Below are 26,032 nucleotides of genomic sequence, written 5' to 3' on the forward strand. Positions count from 1 at the left end.
GGCCCCAGCCGGCACGTGATGCCAACGAGTCGCCGGGCGCCAAATTCAAACCGGGAACCGACCGCTGCGGCCAGCGGCGGCGGAGCCCGGAAGCGCCCGAGTTGCCGCCCCCGCCCCGTACCCCCGCCTGGCCGGGGAGGTGGTGAGTCGCGATCCGCACCCGGCCCCGGCCCCGCCGCAGCCTCCCTGTACCCGGTGTCTCCCCGCAGGGGGCAGCGGCAGGGGCCGCGCTGAGAGCGCAGTGCAGCTGGGAGAGAGAGGTCTAGGCCCGGGCCGGGGCGGGGGGCCTGGGGAGCACCGGGGCGAGGCGGCAGGGCCGGGGTTGGAGCGGGTGAAGGAGCCAGGAGGCCTTTAGCGCACCACCCCCGCCACCCCACCACCGCCACCCCCGGGGCCCTGCGCACGCAGCGCTGCGCCTGGGCTGGGGGCAGCGGCTGGGGGCCTGAGGAAGCGGCTGCTCCCGTGGGGAGTGCGGCCTGCGGGAGGCGGCTGAAGGCGACCCGTGCCGTTGTACGGGGATCCCCCTAAGCTTACAGGGATCCCCCTAAGGGAGGGGAGCAGATGGCAAAGGGCCACGTGTGTGCCTGGGTGCTGCAGTCCCTGGGTGCTGCTGGATGTTCCCATTGCTGGCTTCCAGCTACGGGGCTGATCCTGAGCCCAGGGCAGCCTGCTCCCTGCACCCAGGGCATCAACTCCGGGTTTATCTGCTGCACTCTTTCTGATTTGTATCTATGTAGGTGATTCCTACTGAGAATCTTCTTGCTTAGTACCTGGCCCAGTCAAGTCTACCGATGCAAAAGGCCTTTTTTTTTTTTTTTTTTTAATTTGTTTCTATTCTGTCTGCCATCCCTAATGATAAGCAATAAGTACAAATTGTGTATTCTTGTTCTGCGTGTAGTTTGCTGCAAGTGATAGCCTCTGCTGAATTCTTGAATGGCATGATATTTGTAAGTGGTATTCTCAGAAGGGGCACACTGCATCTTACCCTGAAAGCAGTATGCCTGAATTTCATCTCCTCTGCTTTCTGCTTTAAATTGTCTGCTGTCTAAAAGTTTGTCGTTTAAATTGTATGCTGCCCAATGACAAATTTATCTGGCTCTTGACAAATGCTCAGGAGGAATGACTAAAGCATTTACTTCACATTTATTTTAAAGTACGTAACTTCTGGTACATTTATAGTGTGTCTTTGAAGTGTTCAGGACAATCTCTGCTTGCCAGGTCTTAAACCATCTGCTAAACTCCCTTTTCTCTCAGGTTGTGTGATCTGCTGGTTACAGGAATGAGATAAAAGAATCAGGACTGCTATTTCTATGTTCTAGCTTCTTTTCCCTCCAGCTTGCTGGCTGATGCTGGTCAAGTTACTTTACATCTAAGTCTTAGTCTTCCTTTCTGTAAAGCACATATACATGTTTTCATCATTATTATGCAGTCTGTGGCTCCCAGCTTGTGATGCAAATTATCTACTTTGCAAATATTGGTCCTGTCCTGCTTACACAAGGTGTGGATAAAGGAGATACAGTACTATTCTCCAGTGGCTGCACCAGTTTTATTAAATGCTTTAAATTTTTATTTTCCTTCCTTGTTTCTAGCTTTGCAACAAGCAAGAATGTGAGCTCTGTGGGAGGCCTGTGGTGATTTGCTGCACCTTCCCTGGCTGTTCTGCCCTCTGCATTCTTATGTTGTATCTTTTGTTTTGCAGGATTTGTTATTGTCCCTTTCAATGGAGCGTGGATGTATAGATCAATAATGAGGACCAGCCCTCGCAGGCCCTTAATTCTCAAAAGACGGAAACTGGCCCTCCCACAGAAGGATGCATCCAGTACTTCAGCAAGAAATGAGAACAGTGGTCAAGATGAAAAGACTCCTAAGCAGGAGCACAGCCAGGAGGACCATCACAACAGCCAACCCAGAGACAAAATGGACTGTGGTCTGCAGAAATTCCCAGCAGGAATAAAGATAATTGACCATCCTACCATGCCCAACACACAAGTGGTGGCCATCCCTACAAACGCTGATATCCAGAGCATCATAGAAGCACTAACAGCAAAAGGAAAAGAATGTGGCAACAATGGGCCCAACAAGTTCATTCTCATCAGCAGTGGGGGCACGTCCCGTTCGACAGGTCCAACACCATCGCAGCATCTCCCATCAGAGAAGAAACCCAGTGCAGCAACCAAGGCTACAGATGATCAAGAAAGACAGAAGAATGTTACAGAGACCCCTGGCCTTGCAGGAGGGATAACGCTCCAGCATTCAGGAGCTGATTCTGCAGTTGCACAGGAACAGGAGAGCAACAGTATGTAATGTTTACTTTTTTTTTCTTCCTTTTTTCCTTTTTTTCCCCCCTGACAGATAGACAAAGAGATGTGAAGTGGGCCAATGAGTGTAGTGCTTGGATCTCAGAATGTAGTAATGAAAACTATTTCATTAATTACAAGCTAGCTATGGATTTGATTCTAATAACTTGCATTGTTAAGCGTATGTTGCGAATCTGACAGATCTTAGTGGATATGTTTTTGGTGGAAGAGATGGCTTATAAAGGTATACAGCAAAGCAAAACTTTAGTGCTAGGAAAAAAGAAGGGCTGGCTTGAGGAAATCAAGCCTGGAAGAACAAAAGACCTATTTTTCTTTAGCAAAAGAGTGATGGCTGGATTCAAGACTAACATAGTCAGTGGCAAAACACACCTGCCTGGAGTCTTGAAAAAGAGATGATTCCTATCCTTTAATAACTAAGTGACAAGTTTATTTCCTACTTGGCCATTTCATGCAGCTGCTGAATAAATGTTATAAGTAGGATGGATTTTACTCTGAAGCACTGCTCAGATCAAATTTGTATTTGCAACTTAGAATGGCTATGTAGCTTTTGGGCTGTAATAGATCTTATCTTGTACTATCTGACAGGAACCCATAGACAGCTGCAATAGCTGCATTGCTACAACCAGCCTCACCAGAAATAACAAAACTGTGTTAGTTTTCACTGCTGCCATTCAAAAACCTGGAGGTATCTCAGCTTCTGACTTGGGTCTTATACTAGGTCTTTCAGCTGAAGTTTGTACCACCTTCCTTGGTCTCTGCATACTAGATCCATCCTTTTACTAAAAATACTTGAATTCTTGAAGTACTGGATCAATATTGTCCTGTTTTCATTGAGAGCAATGTCTGGTTTGAATGCTTTTAAGGCTGCTGCTCTTTTCAGAAATTGGACAGATTCACATGAAATCAGGAATTCAAGGTTCGATTGCTTCTACAAGAAACGTTAGCATTGCAATAGCACCTTGTGCCTGTCTTGAGACAGGGATACCTCTTTTAGAAGTGTGACTAGTGCCTTCCTCTTGGCACTTGAGATAAAGGGGAAAGAGGGGTACTTGTGAGTAAGCGGAGCTATGGGCTTGTTATCCCAACAGGCAGTGGCGAGACAATGAGCTCAGTGTTGGACAATAGTCTCACTAACATCCAGTGGCTGGGGAAGATGAGATCTGATGGGCTAAGTCCCTGTTCTGTGAAGCAAGACATGGAGAAAGAGAACCAGATGCCTCTGCAGGAAAGAATCAAGGTAAGTAGGAGAAGACAACAGAGCATGTGCTAAAACTTTTGATAGGGAAGTGATCCATATGGATCAGAAGACTTGCTAGAACTAGGCATCATCATCTCTAAGTAGCCCGAGTTTGACCTTTACTCATTTGAATAGCAGAACCTGGGGATCGAGGGATGTTCTATGGCCCTTCTTGTCAGCTTTGTGATCACTCGTGTATCATTCCTTCTGTTTCTCAGACTGAAGAAGATGCTCCTGCTGCTGCAATTCCTACTGCTGCAATTCCTACTGCTGCCGCCGCTTCTTCGTGGCAGGATTCAGTATCACAACGACCTCCTTACTCCTACATGGCCATGATCCAGTTTGCCATCAACAGCACTGAGAAGAAGCGTATGACTCTGAAGGACATCTATACCTGGATTGAGGATCATTTCCCATATTTTAAACATGTGGCTAAGCCAGGCTGGAAGGTAACAAGCGGGCCTGTAAGTTGCTGTGGGCCACAGGGTGATGATATAAACCTTCTGGATGAAAACACAAAGTTGTTCCCCAGCCTGCAGAGCAAGGTGGAAATTAAACACCCCACCCCAAATACACTCTCATTCCAAACGTTCCCTGTTCCACTTCTTGTATCCCTTTTTTCATTCCACTTAGGCAAGATGGTGGGATGTTTGATCACTGGAGTAAGAGTAGGGAGCTCAATAGTAAATAGATTAAGAAACTGATGACAGGGTTGGCTGGGTATGCAGTGAATATGAAGGTCCATGTTATCTACACTTTGGAATGTAATCCCTCTGCCAGGGCAGTCACATCTGAGGTAGGCCTTGCTGTGCTGATAACAAAACAACTGCTTTTCAACCTCCTCCTTGCTCCTTTCTCCCCAGAACTCCATTCGGCACAACCTGTCCCTTCATGATATGTTTGTCCGTGAGACATCTGCTAATGGTAAAATCTCATTCTGGACTCTACACCCTGGTGCAAACCGTTGCCTAACATTGGACCAGGTATTTAAGGTGAGTGTCTCATGCAAAGAAAATGGGACAGACTATCCAGTTTGAAAATGCCACGCTAGCCAGATGCTTGAAAGAAAAGGTACTGTGTTTGCATATAAACTGGAGCTTCTGTGGGATGCATTTATCCTTCAGGTGGTGTGCCAAATGTAATAGTGAGCTTGTGCAACTTCTTCTCATGAGCCTGATTCAAATTCCTAGTGAGAAGCTTTCCACTGAAGTCAACTAGGAATTCCTATGCTGTTTGATTAGGCAGTCGTAGGACGGAATGCCCCTGTTGCAGCTAAGTACCATTCTCTGGGAGAAACAAAGCTTTTGTCTGGTATAGGTGTATTTAGACTCTTCTCTGTTTTCTGCAGTGGGCGGGCAGATTGACTCTTGTTTGCTCACATTATGGGAGTTTTTAAGATGTCCCATTTGTTCCCCCCATTGGTTGATAACTTCATCTTATTTTTCTCCCTCTCAATGCCTTGCTGCCAGCAGCCACTGGACTTGGGGTCACCAACATCGCCTGAGCACTCTGAATCAGTAAGACTTACCCTCCAGCTTGGGGCTTGGGCTTCCATTCTGCTCTTGCCAGTGACTGAAGGAAAAGACAAGAGGCTCGGGGAGGGGAGGACTGGGTCACTGCTGCACCTAGTCATACAGCTCCACGCACACCCTTTTTGGGGAAAGGAATCGAGCCAAAGGTTAACTGCCTTCAGGTGATACGATCTCTCTCTAGCTGGTAGAGCTGTACAGCTTTGAGCAACTAGAAGTCTGCTGCTGAAGTAGGCTGCAATGGGCACCAACAGGCTTCAGAAAACAAGCCCAGACAGAGATTTCTGGTAAAATCCTCATCTCCATGGCAGCAGTCCCAATCTGTTCTGGGGCTCAGATTCAGAAAAAAATAGGATCTCTCTGTTCCTTTTTCATTTTGGAACTCAGCTGCATTGTGAGTCTCGGAAGGATGAACCTGTTTGCTGTCTGTCTTGTGTTCAGCAGTTTTAACAATGACAGATTTGCAAGCAACCAGTCAAACACTTTTCTGTCACAGCTACAGCCCTGGCCTTCTTTCCATCTGCTTAGACTTCTGATTCCTCTGTTGCTTCTGCTATTGCACTTGAATATCTATCTGGTCTATGGTTTGCATAGAGATCCGATATACAATAAAGCTGTCCTATTCACCTTTCCTTGGGCACTAAGGACACCGAAACCAGGTCACTTTTGCAGTAGAACCCACAGCCAGAGCAGCTCTGTCATGCCATCTCTTTTTTTCTACATAACTTTTGGTTAGCAGCTGGCTTTGAGATGGCATGGCTGCAAAGCAGCAAGCGGCACAGACCTAGAACCAGCATAGCGCTGGGTGTTAACAGCTGCTCTCTCTGTCAGTGCAGCACAGGATTCTGTTTGCATGGTTCTGAATGAGGCAGAAGAATAAAGATGGATTCTTCTGTTTAAAACTCCTTCTTTTCTCCTTCTCTTTCTTATTTCACAATGACTACAGGAGCAAAAGAGACATCTTCCAGATGCCCAGAAGAACATGGGAAGCAACAGCAGCAGCAAAACTGAACCCCAGAATTCACGTGAGTGTCTACATGAGCCTAGGCCAAAGAGAAGCAGCCCCATAAATTTGGGGCACTCTCCCAGATTCCCTTAGGATTAAAAATGGAAATTCTTATCCAGGTTTGCTAGCTTTTAGGCTCCCTACAGTCAGGTTTGGAGCTGAAGGTAGTATTGCTATGTCTGAAAGAGAATGTGATGCATAGAACAGAGTGGATGGGTACTTGAGTGGAATGAGAGCAGTGCTTGCCCCAACTTGAGGGTTAGGATCTGTATGAAGAACTATTTTTCTTGTCCATCACAGAATGGTTGGGGTTGGAAGGGACCACTGGAGATCATCTAGTTCAACTCCCTGCTAAAGCAGGTTCACCTAGAGCAGATTGCAGAGGGTCACGTCCAGGTGGGTCTCCAGAGTAAATGTCTCCAGAGAAAGAGATTCCACAACCTCTCTGGGCAGCCTGTTCTGTGCTCTGTCACCCTCAAGGTAAAGAAGTTCTTCCTCATACTCGGGTGGAACTTCTCGTGTTTCAGTTAGTGCCCGTTACCCTTATTCTGTCACTGGGCGCCACTGAAAGGAGGCTGGTCCCATCCTCTCGATACTTGCACTTGAGGCATTTGTAGACATTGGGAAGATCCCCTCTGTCTTCTCTTTGCCAGGCTGAACAGGCCCAGCTCTCTCAGCCTTTCCTCCCAAGGGAGATGTTCCAGTCCCCTGAGTCAGCTTTGTAGCCCTCCGCTGGACCCTCTCCAGTAGTTCCCTGTCTCTCTCGAACTGGGGAGCCCAGCGCTGGACACAGCACTCCAGATGCAGCCTCACCAGGGCAGAGCAGAGGGGCAGGATCACCTGCCCTGACCTGCTGGCCACGTTCCTCCTAACGCACCCTGGGATCCCATTGTCCTCCCTGGCCACCAGGACACACTGCTGGGCCGTGGGCAACTTGCTGCCCACCAGGACTCCCAGGTCCTTCTCCGCAGAGCCGCCCCCCAGCAGGCCAGCCCCAACCTGCCCTGGTGCGTGGGGTTGTTCCCCCCCAGGGGCAGGACCTGTGTTGAGCTTCACCAGGTTCCTCTGTGCCCAGCCCTCCAGCCTGCCCAGGTCTCACTGAAGGCAGCGCAGCCTCCTGGTGTGTCAGCCACTCCTCCCAGCTTGGCATCACCGGCAAACTTGCTGAGGGTGCGCCCAGTCCCTTCATCCAGGACACTGATGAAGAAGTTGAACAGGACTGGACCCAGTACTGACCCCTGGGGAACACCAGTAGCTACCGGCCCCCAGCCAGACTGCGCTGTTGATCACAACCCTCTGAGCTCTGCCATTCAGCCAGTTCTCAGCCCACCTCACTGTCTGCCCATCTACCCCACGCTGCCTGCGCTTACCTGTGGGGGTGTTACGGGAGACAGAGTCAGAAGCCTCGCTGAGGTCAAGGTAGACAACAGCCACTGATCAGGCCTTCTGGCTTAGGATTTGTATCCTCAAAATTAGCAGAGAAGGCAGGTAAGCCTGTGTCTGGTTGGATGTTTATTTTGGGATGTTGAGAAGGACTTGCTGTTAGATGCCTGAGTTTCAAGAAGTAGTAAAGGAAGGGCAAGAGGCTAATGAGTCTGTTCTTTTCCCTTCCAGGCCGAAAGATGAAGCCTTTGCTTCCTCGCATCAACTCCTACCTGGTTCCAATCCAGTTTCCTTTGAGTCAGCCTCTTGTCTTGCAGCCTTCTATGAAGGTTCCTCTGTCCATGGCACAGGGATCATCACTCAGCAACTCGGAGACTTCTTGGAGCAACAAGCGTGTGCGCATTGCTCCAAAGGTTAGTTTCTTGTTTTCTGAGTGTTATTTTGTTTGGTTTTTTGGGAGGTGGGGGTGACGCCTTTGGTTGGGTGGGCTGTTTTCTTTTCTATAGCTCTTGATTTCTATGGATCTTGTTCTTCAGGTGGTTCCTTTGTGCATCTTTACTAGGTGTTCTGAAACTAAGCTCATATTAAGGAACTAGCCTGTGACAATCCTTGCTGTCCTTTTTTGTCTCTAGGGCAAATATTACCTGCTGTTGACTTGCTGTAAGGATGTGACTATAATTCACTAGAGGAAGGGGCACTATGGATTGATCAAGACAATTTTTCTCTGCTGCTTGGTTGGGAAGAAATAAGAATGGGAGAAATGGCTTTGTCCTGCCCCTAAAACATGCAGCGATTTGATAGCTCTGAAGAGACACATAACATAGGGAACTTTTTCTGAAACAGCATTTATTTGCATGTAGTCTCTTCCCAGAGGTTTTCAGTATCTGCTGTTTGCTAATTCCGTGAAGCTCCCAGTTATTCTGAGCTCAAGCAAAACAGCTATTAAACAGTCTTTGTCTTGGCATCTCGCTGATTGCTCTTGGATGCTTACACGTTGTAAAGCCTTAACTTCTTCCATCCTGTCTAACTATAATACTGTTTCCCTGTGCATGCCTGCTGCTTTATGCTCTCTCCTGCTATGACTTGTCTTTGCTCTCTGCTCTTTTTCTTTTGATAACCTTGGGGTTTTTTCTTTTCTTTTTCCTTGGTTTCTGGGAAATCCGTCCTCATTTATTTTTGTTATTCCACATGTTGATAGTGTAAGGAGGAATCAAAGGGGTTATGCTTTTCTGAGCTGAGAAATACTCAGCTCTCGTGCCTGAACTAGAAGCTCCTCGTAGCAGAAGTGCTCTGAAGGGCATGACTTCCAGTCATTTAGCTAAAATCCTTCTCATGTCACCTGTAGGCTTCTTCATATCAGCTTCACACAGAGATCAATCTCTACCTGTTGTTATCGTTACTGCTTTCTGAAGATCCTCCTCTTACCTGTGCTGCTATCCTTAAGTGCCAGTCTTTCTTTCTTCCTTCCACTCATTTGGATTTTGAGTGGGTTAGATCCTTGCTTACTGACTGCAAAGCATATTGTGTTTTTTTGTAGATGTCACTCTCTACAGAAGAGTCATCCTCTTTACCCGTGGCTGCTGTCAAGGAGGAGAGTCAATGTGATGAAGGCTTATTTTCCTCAACCCATTCCCTAAAAGAGAGCAGCTCCCAGCCTGGTGAGGAATCAGCTTCTTTCCCTGGGAGCATCTGTATAAAGGAGGAAGAAGGCTCTCAACTGGATGACTGGCTGTCCCCATCTGCCTCAGCCCTAACAGTAAAGGAAGAGTCAGGCTTGTTCCTTCCAGTCTCATCCACAAAGGAGAAAAAACAATTCACCATGCTGAAGTCACCATCTAAGGGTGTTTCTGACACATTAGTTATAAAGAGGCGGGAAATGGGCAGATCCAGAAGGAAACAACGCCTAGCACTGCCTTGCTCAGAAGAGCCTGTCCTTGTTTTGCCAGAAAACAATGGCTTTGACCCTTTCCGGTTAGGGGTAGACCACCCCTTCCTGCAGGAAAGCCATCCTCTTGAGAACGTGTCACAGCTCAGCTTCTCGCAGGGGGAAGAAGGGCCCTTTAAAACACCTGTCAAGGAGACATTCACCAAATTGCCAGTTTCTTCCACACCCAGCAAAGCCTCAGCAGCTACTGCCTCCCCACTGGGGGGCCTTGACCCCTGGAAGTCTGCATCCTTACCCAGGGGAAGTCAAGAGCTGGACTTCAGCCCAGTGAGAACCCTTCAGCTGCCGTTCTCGCCTCTCCAGGAGAACCAGGACTTTCTGGGTTTTAATAGCACGCCCCTTAAAAATCTCTTTTCTGAGTCACCTCGGGAACTGCTCAATACAGAATCCAGTGACGTGACACATGCCCCCCTCATGAGCTCTCCAGCTTTAATTTGTGAGTCTACTAAGCAATCATCTGTCGAACTGCCAGCCTCTGGCTTTACTGAAAACCGGTCACTCATGGAGGGCCTTATCTTGGACACTATGAATGACAGTCTGAGCAAAATCCTTCTAGATATCAGCTTTCCTGGTCTTGAGGATGCAAACTTAGGAACAGACATTAGCTGGTCTCAGCTTATACCTGAACTGAAGTAAACTGGCCTGATAATTTAATTTGGCCTGTTTCTGATATTACAGAGTCACAGAATGGTTGGGGTTGGAAGGGACCTCTGGAGATCATCTAGTTCAACTCCCTGCTAAAGCAGGTTCACCTAGAGCAGATTGCAGAGGGTCACGTCCAGGTGGGTCTCCAGAGTAAATGTCTCCAGAGAAAGAGATTCCACAACCTCTCTGGGCAGCCAGTTCCAGTGCTCTGTCACCCTCAAGGTAAAGAAGTTCTTCCTCATACTCAGGTGGAACTTCTCATGTTTCAGTTAGTGCCCGTTACCCTTATTCTGTCACTGGGCGCCACTGAAAGGAGGCTGGTCCCATCCTCTCGATACTTGCACTTGAGGCATTTGTAGACACTGGGAAGATCCCCTCTGTCTTCTCTTTGCCAGGCTGAACAGGCCCAGCTCTCTCAGCCTTTCCTCCCAAAGGAGATGTTCCAGTCCCCTGAGTCAGCTTTGTAGCCCTCCGCTGGACCCTCTCCAGTAGTTCCCTGTCTCTCTTGAACTGGGGAGCCCAGCGCTGGACACAGCACTCCAGATGCAGCCTCACCAGGGCAGAGCAGAGGGGCAGGATCACCTGCCCTGACCTGCTGGCCACGTTCCTCCTAACGCACCCTGGGATCCCATTGTCCTCCCTGGCCACCAGGACACACTGCTGGGCCGTGGGCAACTTGCTGCCCACCAGGACTCCCAGGTCCCTCTCCGCAGAGCCGCCCCCCAGCAGGCCAGCCCCAGCCTGCCCTGATGCGTGGGGTTGTTCCCCCCCAGGGGCAGGACCTGTGTTGAGCTTCACCAGGTTCCTCTGTGCCCAGCCCTCCAGCCTGCCCAGGTCTCACTGAAGGCAGCGCAGCCTCCTGGTGTGTCAGCCACTCCTCCCAGCTTGGCATCACCAGCAAACTTGCTGAGGGTGCGCCCAGTCCCTTCATCCAGGACACTGATGAAGAAGTTGAACAGGACTGGACCCAGTACTGACCCCTGGGGAACACCAGTAGCTACCGGCCCCCAGCCAGACTGCGCTGTTGATCACAACCCTCTGAGCTCTGCCATTCAGCCAGTTCTCAGCCCACCTCACTGTCTGCCCATCTACCCCACGCTGCCTGCGCTTACCTGTGGGGGTGTTACGGGAGACAGTGTCAGAAGCCTCGCTGAGGTCAAGGTAGACAACAGCCACTGCTCTCTCCTCATCTACCCAGCCAGTCATTCCATCATAGAAGGCCATCGGGTTGGTTAGGCCTGATTTCTCCTTGCTGACTTTCAGGATGAGCTGTCCCATCACCTTTCCAGGGATGGAGGTAAGGCTGAGCGTCCTGTAGTCCTGAGTCCTCCTTGCCGTTTTTGAAGACTGGAGAGACTCTGACTTTCCTTCAGTACTCAGGCACCTCTTCTGTTCTCCATGACCTTTGAAAGGTGATGGAGAGTGGTTTGGCAATAACGTCTGCCAGTTCCCACAGCACTCGGGGATGCATCCCATCGGGGCCCATGGATTTGTGGGTGTCAGGTTTGCTTACATGATGTCTAATGTGATCCTCCAGAACCAAGGGAAAATCCTCCTTTTCCCAGACTTTCTCTCTTGCCTCCAGGGTCTGGGAAACTGGCAAGCCAGCCTTGGCAGTGAAGATGGAAGCAAAGAAGGCATTCAGTAACTTTGCAGTCCCTATGTCCTTCACCACCAGGGCACCCACCTCATTCAGCAACAAGTGCACATTTTCCCCAGTCATCCTTTTCCTGCTGATGTACTTGAAGAAGCCTTTCTTGTCCTTGACCTCCCTCACCACACGTAATTCCATATAGACCTTGGCCTTCCTCATCACCTCTCTGCACTCTGCTTTTCTGAGATCCGTTCACATAGTCTAAGACAACTGTCTGCTTTTGACTAATTCCCACGTCCATGGGAACAGAGGGCATTGTTGACTCCTGCTAAGCTGGGAGACGGGCCCATTGGCTGCTTTAAGCTCCCTTTATAAGCTGCAATAGACTCTATGTGGAGCAAGATAGAACCTCTCTTACCTTGTGCTAGTGATGAGAGTCCCTGGAGAGAGGCTGTCGAGGGAACATCTAGTTGGGCCTGAACAGCATTTGCTGCTCAAGGTATCAGAGGAAATGGATGCACTCCTCAGTTATGGACAACAGGAAAGAGCCTGGGAACCTTCTCCCAGCTCTGTCCTTATTTCCTTTCACTTTGTTCTCCTATTACTTAGTAACTTCTGTGTAGTTTCAATGGCTGTAAATACTGTACATTCCTTAAATTAGCCCTTAATTATAATAATAATAATTTTATTCTTGTAGGGTTATGGGATCGTTTGGGCTGGTAAAGAGTTTCGCTTGGAGTGTTGTCCTTGTGTTCCACATCTCCTATATTATTCTACTCTAGGTGAAAGCCCACAATACTTTTTTTTTTTTTTTTAAGTTATTATTCTGTGACTTCAGAAACACATTGGTCTAGGCTGTTCTGAAGGTTGCTGGGTCGAAGATCTGAAAAATCACCTCGCTGTAACTCAAGTCAAACTAAAACAGATCGTTATCTGCATTGCAGCATAAAGTCTTGGTTTGGCTTCCTTTTCCCAGGCTGGAATGGGGAAGAGCTTGGATCAAGCTATATAGCTCTTCTGGTTCTAGCGTCCTATTATGTACCTAGAGGACTAGGTAAAGTCACTGTTGCAGTAAGATGGTTAAAGCTACCCTCATTACAATCATCAATTGAAAATGTAAAAAAGAACCTATAAAGCACATGCTGATATTTCCACTGAAAAGACCTCGGGAATCCCAAGGTGTGTTTCTCTTGGTGCAATAGGATAACTCATCCCAGTTCGTTATAACTCATGTCAAAAAGAGGAAATTGTCATGGAAAAGACCTGATTCTTCTGCTTACAGACAAACGATGGTTCGTGTATCTACATACTCAATAAAGGTTCTGTGGGAACACAGCTGAGTATTGTCTTTACAAGTCAGAAACAGACTAGTTTCTGTATTTTGTAAATGCAAAACAAGTCTCACTCAAAAATCTGGTTTCCTGCCTTCCCCTATAAAGAAACCAGATTTAGATGTGTGTGGTTTTCAGAACCACAGTTCTCTTGTGTGCTTGTTAGAGGTTATTTGCCCTCAAAAGATGTTTCAAGCACTTTGTGTTGATGATTATTATTTCAGTTTTTCTGGGGAGGAATATTGGACTTTGATCTGCATTTCTGTCTGCCCAGCACAAATGACTGCTCAGCTTGAGGCCAATAGTGAAAAATATTTTACTAGGCTATCATGTGAATTTTGGACCAGAATATTTTTGTCAGTGATTAGAAGTTCCATCACTTCTGATTGAGTCTCAGGGTTTCCTTGCCTTTAAACAAGAAATAAGAAAGGACTTCAGAAAGCTTTAGGACTAAGAACTGTTGGGTGCTAGCAGTCTTTTAAGTGTATTTTGTTTAGGATTGATTTGTCAATACTGCCTGTGAGGGCAGGAGGTCTTGATTCCTTCTTTGCTAATGTCATCTAGTAAGGACTTCATGTCCTCCAGCCTGGATTGAAATAATTTTCTGATCAGGAAATCATAGCAGACTGCTGTGAAAACCCATCAAGGCTACAGAGCACATCCGTCTTCAAGGAGGAGAGCGGAGGGGAAAGCTGTAAACCTAGATCTAGGCTCAGGGGGAAGAAGAGATACAGACAGGAGGTAAGATCGTGGTCATGAGGCTGCAGAAGAGGCCCACTTTGTGGTTTGTGGCACGCTTTCTGCTAGTACAAGTTACACAGCTGTCAACACTCTCCTTGGGTTTCTCAAGATACCCTATCTCCCTTTCACCTCGCTTCTTGCTCCTCAGAGGGTGTGTGCACACAGTTGACATCCAAGAGCCAGCTAAGGATCACGTCTCCAGTAAATTATTAAATGTTCTTGTCCTTGGGATGATGGGATGCTGTCAATTCCAGGTGGGTAATCCCTTGCTGTCCCTGTCAGCTGAGGTGCTTTGATGGCCACCTCATATATTTTGAACATAGTTGTGCTGAAGATTAGTCTCCCCTCCTGCTAAATATTCCAGTGGGAGCCCTGCTAGAGGGCAGTTACATTAAAAAAGGTGGGGGGAACAACAGAAACAATCCCATTAAGCAGCCCTACCTACTGTTCCCACAGCAGATTTCCCAGAGTTTTGCCCAATCTAATTCCAGGTCTGTTTGGTGAGGATTTCATCACAACCCTCAGGAAGACGACTTCATTTCTCTCCATCTGTAAGTGCCCGATAATCTGCCTAGATCCTTTCCTTGATTTCATCCTAAGTTGTACAAAAAGCTGTAAAGCCATCACACCAGCATCTGAGTGACTGCAGCCAGCTTGCTGAAAATTTTAAGTCTTAGCTTCTCGTCCATTCTTTCCCTGCTGGTATTTACATGTCACTATTTATGGGAATGAGTCATTGCAGCACATAAACTACTATAAAGAGTTGTTCAGGTCTGGAAGTCTTGGGTATTTGCATCTTTAGCAGTGAGAAGTTTCACATCTCTGTTGTCACAAAGGGCAAAGGATGCTTGTTCTTAATAGCCTGGGCCTAGCACACAGAAGATCTGCAAGATTAAACGGGACCAGGCGTTGGAAGGCAGGTTAGCATGGCATGAAGCAGAGAAGTGGGAAGCTGCGCTTCTAGTTGCTCAGCAAAGCAGCTGTTTGGAGGATGTCACATTAAACTGGTGGTTTGTTGCTGATGATCATTGCTTAGGTATCCTGTATTTGAACAACTGGGCTGTTCAGGGGTGTCATTCCTCAGGAGTGAAGAGACAGACAAGTAAGACAGCTGGAACCCAAGCACTTTGTACTTCTGGGCAAGTGCTAGAGGCGTATGCAGTGAGGCCATGGTGGGAACAGTGGGTGCGGGGCTGCAGGGTAGGAGTATTATGTTTGTCATGGACCAAAGCCTTGAACAACAAGATGATGGAGCTGCCAGGTGGAAGTAAAATGCTGTGTAAGAAAAAACGCCAAAAGTATTATTTTGGACCATGGGGAGCCAATTATTGAACTTGAGGTACATGGCCAGAGCAGGGAGTCGAATGAGCAGGACAGAATTCTTCTGCAGTCACGTTGTATGTGTGGTAGAGAACTTTTTGAGCACAAGCCCATCATGCAAAAACACACATTCAGCTCTCAGAGCTGAGCACTGATATTGCTGTCAGCCTCTGTGCTACAGAAATTAACCGAGTGAAAGAAAGAGAAGTACACGTGTCCGAGAACAGAACGCTCTGAACTGTCATTCCCTTTGGACAGATACAGCCTCCAAACAGCAAAAACCAGCCTGCAATCACCCTGTGTTCAGCTCAGCCCAGCTGAACCTGCACTGAAGGACTGCTGGGGCTGGTCTTGACACAGTCCTCATCCCTATTATCAAGGGACAGCACGGAGTCTTACCTTGAGGAAGAGGAGTTGCCTTCTGTCAGCAGCTGGTGAAAAAGTGCTGGAAGACCACACCGGGCACCAACCAGAAGACAACAGGGCACTGCAATAAGTCCCAGCAACAACACCCTGTATAGGAGTAGAGCATATATTGGGGTTTTAGGGGGTATGAGGCACTGTATACAAGGGGCTCAGACAGATGGAAGCATTTCAGTGATTGTATCATAGGTGTGTGTCCGTCCCAGCTCTTGGCACAGACAGAACACGTAACACAACAGCGTTGTCCAATAACAAATATATTGACAACCTCCCCCAGAAAAGACATGCTCCTGCCATGCCTCTGCTTTAAAACAGCACAGCTCTTGGGCAACACTACAACAGCAGCAGCATTTCCATAAGGAAAAGCCATGCTTTTTGCTAGTGCCTCCCTCTGCAACCCTTTTCAGTGAGTAACTGTGCATTTTGAAATCAGAGGTTCTCTGGAAATTGCACAGGACCATCTACCCCCTTCTCCTGCTTGTGAGCAGGTGGAGGGACAGGGCTTACAACCAGCTCCACCAAAAGAATTCTGATCTCCTCGCTGCAGTGGCTCCACCATGTATCTCCATCCTTACTGTTGATCTGGGGTGCTCACTTGAAGCTTCAGTCTGGCTTGGGAATAAGATGGGAAATAGCAAGTCACGCTTGCTCAGCAGGTGACAGCAATGAAGCAGTCTGACAGTGCTGTCAAAGAGCGTCTCTCACAAGAGATTTATGGCTGTAACCAGGTAAAAGGTTTGACTGCCACATGACAGTAATAGCAGGAGGGAAGAACTATTTTTTAAAGAAGAAAGGGAAAAACACAGTTAAGGCTTTGTGAATAAAGATCTTACTTCAGGCATTTGGGATAGGGGTGTCAGGACAGTGTCAAGTTGGCATTCCACAGGACACAAAAGGTGTGTGCAGCATAGGGAGTTCTAACCCAGCAAAGAATTGAAGAGTTGTTAGGTCTGAGAGCAGAGCAACGAAGTAGGCTCAGGACAGAGGTGGTGTACTCAGAGGGAGAAAAGAGACCAGAGAACAGGTATCACCCGTCCCTCTGCAGGCTCAGTATTTGGATTATATTGTAGAGGTGTGATCTTGTAAGATGGTGGATGCCTCCGTCCATCCTCCTTAAGTAAGAACAGATCTACACTTCTTGTCTTCTCATAAACCTGTCGTAGCTCAAGAGCAGGTAGGCACAGTTCTTCACACCCTTTGTGTAGCACCCCCCAGGTCTTCTCTGCGTAATGTGCAGGAGTATCCCAAGGCTGTCCTTGAGTTCTGACAACAGAGCAGGCTGTTTAACATCTTCTAGCCAGTAAAATAAAACACGAAGACACAATTTTCAAGGGATTTGGGACACGAACCTACAGGGAGCCAGCAGGTGCTGTGGATGCTCAGAAAATTCTGCTCTATTCCTGGCAAGAAGTGCGACAGATGCAAAGGAGAAGGTAATTCTCCTTCACTAGTTGAGTGTTGTTCCTCCTACTCCATTCTGTCAACTGAAAAGGACTGGATATCCCCTGACACGAGGTGAGTAAAGGTGAGTGCCACCTTTTTGCTTTTGCAGCTTGGCTGGTGGAGGAAGAACTCCAGCACTTCCCCGTATGGAGGAAAGGCACCTTGTTTTACAACCCAGCAACCTCCCTGTAAGGGTGTCAGGCCCTCATTTCTACCACAAGGCAGTCTAACTCTCAATAAAGGTCGAAAATCCTTTTTTTTAGTAAAATAATTGATTTTCTCTTTAAAGTCTGTTATGGATTCAGAGAGGAAAATGAGAGGCTTAAAAAATGTGAGCTTGTTCCTGAACAGGAATAGCCTCCCTCCCCCCTCCCGTTTTTCCAGCAGAGGTGAGCTGCAACTGGATGGAAGGATATTCAGGCTATAAGAGTATTAGCTGCCTGAGATTAAGAAGAAAGTATCGTGCTTCACTACTCATCTCAGACTGGTTGCTTACTTTGATACCAGCAGAGTTCTAGAATGTAAAGGCCATTCATCTGAATTGCTGTCGCAGTTGAAATGACACATTTGTCCTTGAGTTTCAGTTACAACTTTTCTTGGAAAAATAGAGATGATAAATACCCTGATACACAGTTTATCAATACAGGCAAAAGATTGTGCAAAGCAGATTCTATTCCACACCTCAAAATCTGTGGGAAGTCATTATATATACCCCACTGGCAATCTGGTTGCTTAGAAGATATATCATCAGAATTATTTATCCTCCACGTTTGTTTCCTTTTTCTTTTTTTTTTTTTTTATGTACCCTATTTAAAACCAGAAATATTTAATGACATTATTTAAGGAAGTCAAGCAAAACACTAGGCACAAATGATTGCTCAACTACAGTCAGACGTAGGTGGCTAATGTTCCCTGCTGTTGGTCTCTGCTACCTTCTCATGGATGGATAGGAGGTTGCTGCCAGTAGGGACTTTGGTTATTTAGTAATGTAACTTGTAGAAGGCAAGTTTTGTTATACTCATTTGTGGTTATGAACAAGTGACCAGCTCATTAGAATCAGAACTCTTAAAAATGGACAGGCCAATTTTCCAACAGGACAAAACCCCTTCATCTTCCCTGGACTTCAGAGGAATCTCTTAATATTGCTATTTTCTATAGAATACTTTTTTTTCCACTACCAATATGGTATCCTTTCTGGTGTACTGTATTCTTTCACATTTTATGTATTTGTGTGTGAAGTCTAATAAAGGTAAAGTTTTGGATAATATCGTTATACAACAGGCCAGAACTTTCCATCTCAGCTTTGCTTTTCTCACGGAGTAACATGTTTAGATCACCTACCTTTTTTTTTTTGTTGTTCTGAATTCTGAGATTACATGTTTGCCTGTGCACAAAGTTCTTTTGGATCATGGAGCAGTATGAAATTCCAGCTGCAATTTCTATTCTAGATAATGCAGGTATATTGTTAAGCCCTGAAACACTCAACTTAGGTTTAGTTATGTGACTCTTGCAGTATAATCTGTCCTGAGTTATCAACATGCATTTTCCACTTTAAGCTTCGCTTTAGAAAAGCTTTTCTTTGGGGCAGTTAAAGTTTTGCCTGCATAGCTGTTGTTACACACAGAGATGTAACTAGAGGAGGAATTGCTTTGGGCATTGTCAGGTCAACCACACATGAAACTTTAATAAGAATATTGGTCGTCAAGAATTCCATCCTCCTCCGAGGACTACTCTTGTAGGCTGGAAGTGACCATATGTGACCTGTGCTACTGCTGTCTCTCCGTTTAGACACTCTCAGTTCTCTCTTTCTTGGGTTCCCCATGACCACACCGTTTCATCTTTGCTCCATATGCATGTCTGTCTTCTCCTCCATTTCTTCCTCTCTTGACAGGGGCCACGTTACAGGTCAGGGCTTGAATGCTGGGAAAAACCATGGTGCGCCACGTGCCAGGTGTCAGTAGTCCTGCCAGGCCTCTGAACAGGGCTTTCATGTTTACAAAGTTTCTGTTGGAAATTGTCTCTCCACGACTTTTCTCCCAAAGTCAAAAAGTGTCTTTACACTTCCCTCCACAACCCCAAGTCTTTACACGCAGACTGGGATCATCCCGAGCCTCCAAACTCCCATCGCACGCACTAGATAATTCTGGAGCACATATGCTTGTCCTTTGTAGACCTTCACCCACTGCCTCTCAGCCCCTCCTCCCATGTTTTACACGTCTTAATCACTCTCTTTTTCTGCTTCACAGGCCACTTGGGACACTTGTCATTCCTTTATGAATTCAAATCACAATGTAGCTTTAAATTTTTGGACAATTACCAGCGTTTGATGTATTTAACATCCAATGATAGCAGGGGGAGAAAGGTTAGGATTGCAGAACTGATACCATAAAGCGCATTGCTTGCAACTTGTGGGATCACTGAAGGTGCTTTCAGCATCAATATACTTTTACAAGTGTTTGCAAATAGTGACATCAATGCCACAGAATGCTCTGATCTCAGGAGCTCCACTCTGTAGCTAAACACTGCCTGACGGCCTGCATTCCACTATGCATACCCATGGGACTGGCGTACCACAATTATAAGAGCTGTTTTGCCCTTTCCCATAGCTGAATCTCAGTTTTGATTTTTTTGATGTCTTTATCAAAATCTTCATTGCTAGAGTCAGAAGATCATGACATAATCTCAGTTGTCATTTAAGTCATGCCAAGGCCTGGCTGTCAAGAATGCAAAGAATGGCTGGGTGATACAGTATATGGATGCAGCCCAAAGGCTAAGAAACCAAAGGAACCCATTATGTCTAATTTAAAATAAAATTACTTTGTTAAACCATCGTTGTTATCCATCAAATCCTTGGGGTGATAACACATCCCTGTCTTCCTGTCACTGTATGTGCACTGTGTACACAAAGCTGCTTCTGTACTAGCGGTACTGCTGTGCTGGTGGTTCCATCATAAAATCCTGAACTGTCTGAGCAGGAAATATCCACACTGAATATCAGCCTCAGGTAGAGTTACACTTGTTCTACTGCAGAGGGAAGGGGCAGGGAACACAGGGAATTCAGCTCAAACAGCCCAATTGCTTCTGTAAATGACAGCACAAGAACGTTCTGCTCAGGTGAAAACCCGCATATTATAGCAAAACTTTTGTTGAAAAGACCTAGGGCCTCCCTGCTGTGGAGGGAGTTTGTCAGAGCGTCCTTCTTGGCTTTGATCTATTCTTTTTTTATGAGCTGAATGAAAATTTTCCAATTTTTGGCTGTTACAAACATTCTTTAAAAAAAATATTTCACATCCTTAGCAGACGCATGGCTGGCAACTAAACCTTGAGAAGAGATTTGTTCAGTACAGAGTGTGCTCCAGCACAGACATGCTGGAGCGTATGGAGATTTCTTTCTGAACTTGCCCTTCACCACGGCCAGCAGCCAAGCATGGGAACATGAGCTCTCTTGTGCCTTGGGGACTTCTACTGGGCTTCATGGAGCTGACAATAGGAAGGAAGACCTTGATGAGAAGGTGACTCAAAGAGCCAAATGGAGACATAGAATCATTTAGGTTGGAAAAGACCTTTAAGATCATCAAGACCACTCATAAAACTAACACTGCAAGTCCACCACTAAACCATGTCCTTAAGTGCTATGTCTACACATCTTTTAAATACCTCCAGGGGTAATGATTCAACTACTTGCTTGGTCAGCCTTTTCCAATACTTGATAACTCTTTCAGGAAAGATTTTTTTCCTAATATTCAATGAAAACCTCCCCTGGCACAACTTGAGGCTGTTTGAGAGAATAAAAGAACAGGAGAAAGTTGGGTAAGGACCATCACAATCACAGATTCATCAGTTCTCTGGTTTAAGGCTGGGGCAAAATGATCAGGTACTGCAGAAAAGCATGAGAGATGTGAAACACAGTTTTCAGGGCCTGGGTTTGACTGTTTTACACAGGGTGAGCCCAGTGCCTTGCACCTGCCAACAAACAGAAAACACAACGTGGAGAAGGTGCTGAACTTAGTCACTAAGTAGGACTAAGCTGGTGTTTCTGGAGAACCAGCCACAACCGCAGCATATCTTTAAAGTTTAGCCAGAGAGCACTGGAGCTTGAATTGCTCTATTTCTAAATAAAAGTCTGCCTGAACAAGACTGGTGGGCTGCAACACCCTTCAGAGTGGCTGACTCCCCCGAAACTGAGTGTGAGCATCTGAGTAGCCCTGCAACATTAAAACTGCTCCAGTCGAGTTGCTCCCAGAGCATCACATTGCAGCAACCAGAAACATGCTACAGGCACAAATATACAGGGCTTAGAGTGTGTAGACTGACAAATACACCTGGTTAAAGTGAAGATTGTTAATTTCAGCAAGTTACACTGCTGACTGACGAAGAATTTGACTGATGTCAGTTGCTTTAAGATACGAAGCAAGCCATTTACAAACATGACAGGAAACATCACAGTACACCTAGCAAGTGCTGATAGAAAAGTTTTCCTCAGCATCTGTTGGAGGACTCTAAAAGTAAAACCTGTCCCCAAAAGAAAGGACATTGAAGGCAAGAACAGCCAACGGAGAGATTCTTTATTTTCTGAGGACTACGTCTGGGTTTTATTTTGAGCAAAACAAGATCTTCTCTGGTTCTACTGCTAGCTAGGCACAATAGATGGTGGTGTTATTTGCTTCTGCTGCTGTTGTTTTACATGAAAAAATAAAAAGTTTTGACAGAAGTCCATAGACAGCCACTCAAAGCACCTTGCTAAGACTCTGTAAGTGCTTTTAGTAGTAAGCCCACAGTTATACATACCAAATCAAGCTTTTTGAGGCAACTCTAACAGAGCTTCGGTTTACTGTTTGAGTATTCAGCTTTGAGGACATCCTCTGAAAGGAGTCTTAATGGTGTAAAATTTTCATTATTATTATGGCAGGATACAGAGACTTAAAAAAAAAAAAAAGAAAGCCCGTGTTAGTGCATTCTTAGCCTCAAGCGAAGTGGATAATGGAAATACTCTTCTCCCTATGAATAGGAAGTGGAGGGACAGTGAAATGAAAGTAACTACCCAGAGACAGCCAGGAGACGTCTCTGAGACTGCATATTTCCAAGTACTGTGCTATTGGCCTTAAATACACAACTATCCTTCATCTAAAGCTCTTGCATAATTCTGTGGGTAGGCATATTCCTACTGGAAATTATTCTGTATTTAAACATCTTCATGAGCAGAGAAGCTCTAGTATGAGTAAGATAGTTGCCTTTGCTAATATATACATTAGCACTCTGTAAGAAAAGTGGGTATTCTTTCCACTTGTGAAAACAAAGACAAAGTGAAAACAAAGACAAAGTCATCTAGTGTAATTCATGCAGCCATGTATCAGAAGGGTGAATTTTGTCTTGCCTGCTGCGTGACCAGCTGCAGTTCTGTGGCAATGCTGACCATTCCAGCCAGACAGAAAAGGTGCCTTTGTGTGCAGCTTTGCTCGAGCAGTGAAATCAATACAGGCAAGACACAAATCACTGCAAGCAATATCTAGACAGCAGAAGGAATTCATCTTGGACAACATCGTTACAGGTTTGCCACAGCGTTTTCATAAATCTAGCCCATATGGCAGATGACTACAAAGACTTGACCCTAAATTACCTAATTAAGCAAACTATTCTACTTTCTGACTGACCTTACTGGCAAGACACACTTTGCTGTCCAGCAGTTGAGCTAAAACGTTGCATACATCTGAGATGACATTTATCTCAAGGAAACTTGCCAGGCATATTGACAGATATACATACTGTAACCTGGTACTTATTATTTGAAGAATAGGGAGATATTTTATTATCCACATAGACAAACTAGAGGGAATTCAAAGCAGAGGAAGCTTTTTTTTTTTTTTTTTCCAAATCATATTTTTCAGAGATGGAAGGGGAGAGAGAAGCATGCACAGTTCGTCTGAGTAAGGTTTGTCCTCTCTCATGCCTCCTCTGCGCCATCTGTGCATCCACGGACTGTGCATAGGCTGTGAGAATGCAAGATGAGCAGAAAGTCGTCTCATAGTGATCCTGCACTGGGCCACCACAAGCAGTCTCCTGGCCTTGGCATAGCTGCTACATCCAGGGGCACTTTTACAGGCACTTGAAGCTCGCTCTACCAAGCTGAGGCAGTGCCTTGGAAACTGGTATAATGTAGAAACAACCTCTGGGCTGGTTACATTATATGCAGGCTATTGCTGAGCTCTGTAACAGCCCAGGTTGACACAGAAGAGATGCAAAGCTCTTTATCTACAATCCACGCTCCCACCTGCATTGTGTTGGCCCTATAAGAGGACAAAATAATAGTTTCCAAATTGCTGAGAGAAAAATTCAAAGCTGAAGAGAATTCTCCGAGAAGGGAAGAACAAGCTTTAGAAATTGCGAAAGTAGCAGGAGAATATTTTAAAGAGGAATTATTAGGTTAGGTAAGGCTTCCCACAAGTGAGATACCAGGAAAATCTGTGATGAAAGAACCTCAGCTTCTGAAATTTAAAGTCAAATCAGTGAAAGCCTTCACCAGAGCATCTCCTCAAACAGCTGGGATAGTCCCTAACGCTCCCGGCAGAGGGAGATAACATCTTTTACTTTGTCTCATGTTCTTTAACCTGGGAGTTGCTTCTTTCAGCAAAGGAGTCTATTCCTCCCTTTCACTGCTCTGGGTGCTGTTCATTAATTTCTTCAACAAAAGAATAGCTGGCTGGAATATCGACCCTCTCCTGCTTCTTGGCTGGGCAAACTGACTACAGGGAAATGCCATTTTTCAGTGCCTTTCCTCAGAAATAAGGGCACTAGTTCTGAATTCTTCAGCGTTTCTCAGACACGGCAGGGGTCAACAGCCACAAACACAGATAAAGTGCTGTGGCTTTGTGGTTAGAAGCTGGAATATTTTCCAGCTCCCCAGAGCTCTCACAGACCTGTAACTGCTTGAGCTAGAAGGCCAAGCTGCTAGCCAGAGCGGGGAGAAAGGTTTTTATCTTTTGAGGAGGTGGAGTGGTTCTTACATCGTCTGAATAGCACCGTCACACATCCTGGAAGTATTTCTGTGTGAAGGGTGGAGAACAGCAAGGTATAACGGGTTACGATTATTGTATGCTACTGGATCAAAGAAGGAAAGTAATTTCTCAGTGTATATAGGATTCTGTATGAATGGTTTTTTTATCTAAATCAGTTTTATTTTTCTAACACAGGCCATTGGTGGGTCATAGGCTATTTTCCAGGGCCTACAAAAGATGACTGGGAAATGCATAGCTACTGGGAATAAGCTTAAATTTGCTGCACTGTGGTCTGGCTATCCATCAGAAAACCTTTAAGAGTGTCCATTCTGCAAAAAACCTGAAAGCACCTAACCTACTTAGTAAATGGGCTCTGTTTAAGAAGAACAGGACGGAAAAAGTAATAGCTGAATAGAAAAAAAACCAGTGACCTAGAACCTAGCATGCCTCTGAAGGAAGAAGATAATACCTTAACTGACTCCACCTCCATCAGAATGCTAGGGGATTTTTGCCAGATCTGGGAACTAAAACACCACAGGATATAAAGAGTTACATGACCTGCTCTTTGGAGCAGAAGGGATGAAGGAGGAGAGAAAGCTTTAAACAATATTTGAAGAATTCTCCCCTTTGAGGCACAAAGAGAGAAATACTTTGTGAGTCAGGGGCCAGGATTAGCTGGCCAGACCCTAAAGGAGGACCACTCAAAACAATGGCTCCAGCAGAGCTGCAAGGCAAAGGATTTTGGATTGGGCTTTGCCAAAATGTGGTGCAAGAACAAATAATAAAGAGTGGTTAGATGCAAGGAGGAACTGGGACTAGGAGCTGTGAGTTCTCTCTCCTCCTCATGCCCACATCCACATCCAAGGTGGGAGACGATCTCATTAGAAATTGTGCAACTCTGCCCGTAGGTTTCAAGGCAGGAACTGTAGGGGGTCTAGTCCCAAGGTGTTCTGTTCTGCTTTATGGTTTTAAGATCTCTTCTGAGGCTTTAAGAAAATTGGCACTGCCGTTGCCTCCAGCAGAAGCAGAACTGCCTTGTCAAGGCTGCCCTGCTGAGGTACTCATGGTCAGCAGGAAGGGAAACACCTTTTGGCCCTGTGTGAGAGTAGAGGTGCATGATTCAGTACTGGTTTATGGGGACGGTTAAAAGACTTGATAACAAGACCCAGAGGATGCTCAGTGAGGCCACCAGAGGTTCGAATTGTGTGTAAATCAGGAATCATGACAACCCAGAGGCAAGAAAACAAGACCATGGGAACACAGCTTCCCTGGGAATATCCATTATTTAAACTTTCATCTTAATTCCTCTTGCAGAGAAGCAAGGACGGCTGAAAACAGCTCTGCTGAGCTCTTGATGGGACTCTGCCTGCATTATGATGTTGGAGTTTGGCCTTGTAGTGTAAAGCACTTAGAAAATATTTCTACTCCCATTTCTGCAAAATCTAGTTCTGCAAGTTGGTGCTGTGGAAACCATTTTGTAAAGCAGTTAGCATACTGGTAACAAAAAGGTTAACTTCTAAATTTTGGAATTACTTTAAAGCTGACCAGCCTCCCTTCTAATGTTTGAAGACCAAAGATCCCAAGAGAAATGCTAACACTGTGATGAATAGCAGGGAGTAAAAGGTAAACACTATGGTTTGCTTTGGACTGAGGCCAACTTTTTGCAGTTTCTGCAGCCACACTGAGGTCTCATAGTGGTTGACTGGACTCATCATTGTACATGGACCATTGGATTTACTTCCTAACATTTCAAACTCACTGTTTTATTTTTATATACAGTCTAGAACATAGAAATAATTGGTATCAGCAACGTTGGAATGTTACATACTACTAAGCTGGGAAAAAAGAAAGGGAGCAACAGAAAGGCTCCTTTTGGTGTAACTTTCATCTGTGGCTGCTATTCCTTCTGTGTCATACACAAAAGGTGTTTCACCCTCAGCTGGCATTCTTGGAAAGGTAATGCTGTCTTCAGCTTCATAGCTGAGTAAAACTCAGTTTCCTCCTCTGTACTGAGCGTCAGAACTTGTGTTTACTGAGGCAGTGCATGCACCAGTTAAAAGGGATCAAAATAAAGCAGCTTCTGTTCAAGTTGAAACTTACAGTTTCAAGCAGCACAATGTGGAGG

General features: G+C 45.9%; 1 protein-coding gene across 3 annotated transcripts; it reads left to right on the top strand.

The window, feature by feature from the left end:
- Positions 1 to 44: 44 nt before the first annotated feature.
- FOXM1 (forkhead box M1) lies at positions 45 to 10,419 on the top strand. 3 transcript variants are annotated; one of them, XM_040596365.1, is made up of 9 exons: positions 45 to 142; positions 1,700 to 2,296; positions 3,407 to 3,555; positions 3,774 to 4,004; positions 4,419 to 4,547; positions 5,025 to 5,072; positions 6,031 to 6,109; positions 7,705 to 7,886; positions 9,011 to 10,419. In XM_040596365.1, the coding sequence occupies exons 2-9, from the start codon at positions 1,732 to 1,734 to the stop codon at positions 10,052 to 10,054; spliced, it is 2,427 nt and encodes an 808-aa protein (XP_040452299.1). In that variant the 5' UTR covers positions 45 to 142; positions 1,700 to 1,731; the 3' UTR covers positions 10,055 to 10,419. The 3 variants fall into 3 exon arrangements, with proteins under 3 accessions (XP_040452299.1, XP_040452300.1, XP_040452301.1); XM_040596366.1 differs by having other exon boundaries at positions 5,028 to 5,072; XM_040596367.1 differs by lacking the exon at positions 5,025 to 5,072.
- Positions 10,420 to 26,032: the final 15,613 nt, after the last annotated feature.

The sequence above is a fragment of the Falco naumanni genome, chromosome 5 (assembly GCF_017639655.2).
Source record: "Falco naumanni isolate bFalNau1 chromosome 5, bFalNau1.pat, whole genome shotgun sequence".
NCBI classification, from domain to species: Eukaryota; Metazoa; Chordata; class Aves; order Falconiformes; family Falconidae; genus Falco; species Falco naumanni.